We start from the raw sequence: 5,678 nt of genomic DNA on the forward strand, positions 1-5,678 counted from the left end.
CCTTTGACTCGTGCCTTGTTGAAGAGGCCCTACTTGTCTCTTCAAGTAGATGTCACCAACAAGGCACACTCCCACCCTGGTTCCTCGCGGCGTGTACGTATGAAACCTCATGTATATGCACTAGGAATACTAGTGGAGACCCCCTCATCATTGAATCTCAAGCCGATATTGGTGAAGGTGAATAAGCATGTTACTTCTAGTAACTTGCAAGTTTTCTCACACTTAGCAAAATGGGAGAAAGCTTGGAGAAAAGACGTGTCTTGAAAGTGTAAGAAGAATCGTCAAGTACAAGGTACGTATATGGGTACGGGGTGTACAATCCTGAGGAGGAAAGAGGCATGACCCTGACATCCGTGTCTGACAAGTAGTGGTGGTACAAACCCGTACAAAGAGTGGAAGCATTACCTGAGCACCCCGAACCATGTACTAGAGTCGACACCACAACGTCCTGCACCATGACCTTGACAATGTATCTGCATATGTTCTTGTCCCCTGGGACCACCTTGTATCAAGGGCCATTAGAGCCCAACTATAAATAGACTTCCACCCCTCAGACTAAGGGGTTGAAAAATTCTTTGTATGCTCAGACAATTAAGGAAGATACGATTTTTGCTCTATTGTAGTTCTGCATCTTTCTCCTTGAAGTTCTTTCCATTTCTTTCTACGTAGTCTTTGATACACACTTTGAGTTTTTCGATCCTATATCGTTGGAGAGTTTTCACTCTCAACAATTATAATAATAATATTTTATAATATTTAAATTTATATTAATATAATTAATAAATATTGAATTTTAATTATTTTTAAAGATATATTCAGTTAAATATTTATAATATTATGTTAAAATTAAAAAATTGGTTAAAACGAAGAAAAATCTATATATACATATATATATTTTATGTAGAATAGATATTAAGATATTTCATTCGATTAACATCGCAAGAGCAATTGTCGTTTTTCATGTATGTCGTCCCAGCTTAAGAGTAATTGTCGTTTTCAGTTAAAGTAATCGAGTTCTGAACAATTGGTGTCGTTTTTGTCAATGTAATTTTTATTATTCGTGCGTAATTTGAATTGATAATCCGAATTTAATTCTTCTTCTTGATTGCTTTCTTGGGGGAAAAGGTCTTACAAATCAGTCAATTCTCAAATTGGACGAGGAGAAAGCAGAGGATCAAGTATGGCTTTAGATTCATCAATGGTTCTAGTCGTGCTATCTTTCACAACCCTCGCTTTGCTCTCAGCGCCTTCACTTCACGCCCAGGGCATGTAAACTCTCGAATCCCCAATCTTTTCTATCAATGGTTATGTATCTGTGTTGTGAATTTTGTATGTGCATTTAGGGTTTGGAATCGTCTAATTGAGTGCGATCGAACCTTTAACAATTTGGTGATTGGATTGGCTTAGAAATGGTGAGCACGGAGGAATTGGGCATAGAGTTTTGCTGAGTTTCAAAGAAACTCATCGAGGAAGTAACGCTACTTTTGAATGCTCTCCTTCTGGTCCTTGCGTTCCTTGCCTCTATTCCGAAAAGGTATAAAAACTTTTTGTTATTATTATTGATACTCGTGATACCCAGCTTTAGATTTTGTAATGTTTTGGCTTCGTTAGAATGAACTTTTTGTTTGTTTACTTATACAAAATGCATTTCTGTTTAGTTTTGTTGAGATTTTGGGAAATTGATTAAGATTTCTTGATTAGGTAGGTGACGATACAAATTTTTTTTCGTATAAATTTAGACCATTTCGATTCATCACCACGCTCCAATTATCGAAGTAACGAGTTAACATTGCATCAATGTTCAACAAAAGTTTTTCTTGTAACAGTACTCACCCAATGAACTTATATATTTATGCAAAAGCAATACTGTTTGCTTTCTGCCCATTTGAACTGTAATGGTGCATGTTTTTTGCTCAGTATATACAATATTACCCCTTTATTTGGACATCCAGTTATTAGTTGTTACTTAATTGATCCTGCACTTCTTCTTTCACTTGCTATGCATTAAATTCACTACTTTGCCTCATGTTTGGATGTTAATCTTTCTTTTTGTCTGGCAGAATGACGAAAAATATCGGTGCAGTGAGACTGGTTATCGTATCCCTTTGAAATGCGTGGAAACAAGAGATGGTACGAAAGTTCCCAATGAAAAAAAGTCTCGGAAGGGTCGATCTACTTTGGAGATTTTCCCCCAAAATGTAAAGCTACACACAGTCTTGCATAATAAGGAAGACCTAAGTACCAATTTGAAACATAGAAGGTTGCTGGCTGATTCATCAAGACAGGAGAATGGAAACCAAGCTTACATTACATACAGAAGCTGTATACCGGCAGTTAGTGAAGAGAAGTTATCTATACTTGGTTTTGAGGTATGGTTTTTTTTCACTTAGTAGTGCTTTTTTTTTAACTTGCAGACTTGATTGGCTATTTGTGCATTGTTCTTTCACAAAAATCACTCTATTTTGGAACTGGAATTATATCAAAAATTGAAATACATATAAAAGATGTATTTTCCTAGGATCTTGCTGAAGTATCAGAAAAGCCTGAGCTCTTTTATTGTCAATGATTCTCTTTCACTTGCTATGTATAGCTATTTAATGCTCATCCGCTTATCTTTTGTCAAGACTGGAGTACAATGACTTATGTATTGAACTCAATTGAAATTTCAACTTGTGTTGCATGTAGTGTGTGTTGTGTGTTTAAGTATATTATTGGGCTACTGTTGTGAACACAAGAGGTACTTTAATTACACAATCACATGATTTATTGATTTTGTTGATGGAATGCAAGCTCATCTTTACATGTGAGTTGATAAAAATGTTTTAAACATTTGTGGACAGGGAATTATATTTTGCTTGTTGCTTGTCAGTGCGCCAGCTGTATACTTCAGAAAAAGGCGCTCTGCTGCCGTTTCTGGATTTGCCAGGCTCCAAACCAACTCCAGATATTAATATATTTTTTTTGATGTTAGTTTGAAAGTGTTTTGGTTTTTTCTACTAGTGATGCTTTTTACAATGTTCTGCTCAAGGTCACGAAGTACTCTATTTGAAACCAACCGTGAAGAGGAGCCAAAATTATTTTAGTAGGTGCAAGCAAGGATGCAAATATCTTTTGCATATTTGTCTTTTTTCAGCAGAATCTATCTGAGCATCAACGAAAAAATGTACTATATGGTCCTCCTCAGATACCAAGTAGTGTCCAACTTTTTAATTATGGATGCTAAGCACTCCCGAAAATTCTCACCACTATTCTTTAAAATATCTCACAAAAATACAAATTTTTTTATTTATTTTATATTATATTATACATTAACTTTTCTATATTTTTTTAATTCATTTAAATACGAGATTATATATTTTTGTTTCATTACTTGTTTGAACTTCAATGTTTTGTAAAATGATCCAAATAGATCTCAAAATTCATCAAAAAAATTTGAACTAAAATCACAAATAATTCACCTTACTAACAACTCTAAAAACAAATACAACTATTATATTTAATTTTTTGTTAATCAAAATTGGATAAAGGAGTCTATTTGAACAATTTTATAAAATATAAGATTTAAAAAATAATTTGTTAAAATATAAGGTCCAAATAATTAAAAAAAACAGGTGGTTTAAAAAAGTATAAACTCATTTAAATATTGTATTTTTATATAATATTTATTTATTTAAATACTAAAAAATAAGAGAAAAAAATGAAGAAATAATTAAATAGGTTTGAAGTAAGAATAAAAGAAGTTTAAGGGAGCAACAATAGCTATATGTGGAGAAGTTTATATAATTACTCTAGCTTAGCCAAACTATATATCTATTATACAAGAGTTGTTGGAGAAGAATTTTAGTGCTCTAAGAGGAACTCCAACCAAAAAAAATATATTTTGGTGTTGTTTTAACACTAAAATGGTTGAATTCTAACACCATATTTTTTTCCATTCCGATCATAATACTAAAAATTACACAAAATAATATTTACAATATTAGTCTATCATTTCATTAAATCATAACCATCATTATTATATATATTTAAAAACTATTAATATTAAAAGTAAAAAAAAATATTTTTGCAATTGTTACAGCATCCCACCAAATACAACGAGACACCGTAGCTAGTCACCAAAATAAGAGAGAAATTTTTATTGGATTGGAAGGGTGTATGGTAAGAAATTAGTACCATTTTGGCATTTTGCGGCTCCGTTGGAGTTAGCCTATATTTATGTTTCTACGTTAGTAGCTATTGTGAGTACTCTTGTTATTTTGTTCATTCTACTACGTATCAATAGCCTTGATATGTGTTAAGTTTGACAACTTACTCTCTAGAACCTCAAACAATTGTTTAATTGGTATAGCTGTCGATGAGAGCTTGTAAATTTCTCTCTCTAGATCCAATCTTCTCCTAAAACAGAGAATTCTCTAAAAAATTGTCTAAAGTACTATTCTATATTAGAATACTTTTTATATGATTATAAAGAAATTTCTAGTTCTATTTTTATCAGTTATCAATAAAAATAATGTAATAAATTATAATTATTTAAAAAAATTAATTTAGTTTTTCATTGTAATAATTATTTGATTATTCAAAAATAAAACATATGTTATCTTAATAAAACATATCTTATCTTATATTAAGAAAGTTTAAAATAAAATGAAAAATTTATCATGGATTAATTACTTTCGATTCAACTATATGCTTAACTAATCTTAAAAAAACTATGTTTAACTAAAACTTATAAAAACAAAAAATAAATTAAAAAAAATAAGATAGTACAATTGTAATCCTCCCCCCACATTTAATATAAGCATTGTTCTCAAGGCTCTAATAAATAAAAATCAATCCAAAATAAAAAGGAAAAGATAAGAAAAATTCTCGCAAGATTTTGCTTTGTCTAACATCGTTAGCTCGACTAGTTGTTGTGCTCATGATCATTATGTTGGGTATTGCAACAAAGCCTCCTTCCTTGTGTACTCATTATTAAAATCAAACAAATTAAATTTGATCACTTCATCATCAAATTCCATTGTATATGTTTCTGCTCTAACATCTAGCTTTGTATTTGTAGTTAGCAAGAATGGCCTCCCAAATAGAACACGTCGTCCGTGTTTTCACTAAGTGACACGTGGCACAAATTAAGGCACCACGAAAGCTAGTTAAGGTTCTCTGGAGTCTGTTTAAGGCTCCAAGGGAGTCGAGCACAGTTCTCATCACGGTTCACCACCACTGGAGGAGTACATCATCCAAAAAGCATTACCTCTCGTGGACCTTGTCAAAGGATAATGCTAAAAGTCTAACAACAAGATCACCTCCTCCATAATCACTTCCTCAAAGCGTGCAAGAACCCTTCTCCGGACCAAGAGGACAGTGGCCAGGTGTCAAGCATTGAGACCCTGGACCACAGACAACCTTCTGACACCTACTGTCACATGGACCGAGGTGTCGATTCTGTACAAGTGGCAAAAAGGATGTCCCACGATGCCACATGACATAGGAAGACGTGCAGCTACTGCCCTGACAGTGTTAGGGGCATTTTCCCCAATAAAGTAGTAAGTTGAACTTCTCGTATTGGGCTAACTGAGATACGCTGGAGCCCACCAGCTTATTAAATACATAATGTTCATTTATGTTGTAACAAGCCTCCTTTAAGAGAGGATAATTGTAATCAGAGTGAAGGATCCAATTCC

General features: G+C 33.1%; 1 protein-coding gene across 1 annotated transcript; it reads left to right on the forward strand.

Moving 5' to 3' along the window:
* Nucleotides 1-1,091: 1,091 nt before the first annotated feature.
* Nucleotides 1,092-3,245, forward strand: LOC133823152 (uncharacterized). The gene is made up of 4 exons (XM_062255756.1): nt 1,092-1,269; nt 1,408-1,534; nt 2,061-2,369; nt 2,841-3,245. Exons 1-4 carry the CDS (start codon nt 1,181-1,183, stop codon nt 2,949-2,951), a joined length of 636 nt encoding a protein of 211 aa, XP_062111740.1. The 5' UTR covers nt 1,092-1,180; the 3' UTR covers nt 2,952-3,245.
* Nucleotides 3,246-5,678: the final 2,433 nt, after the last annotated feature.

This window comes from Humulus lupulus, chromosome 3, assembly GCF_963169125.1.
Source record: "Humulus lupulus chromosome 3, drHumLupu1.1, whole genome shotgun sequence".
NCBI classification, from domain to species: Eukaryota; Viridiplantae; Streptophyta; class Magnoliopsida; order Rosales; family Cannabaceae; genus Humulus; species Humulus lupulus.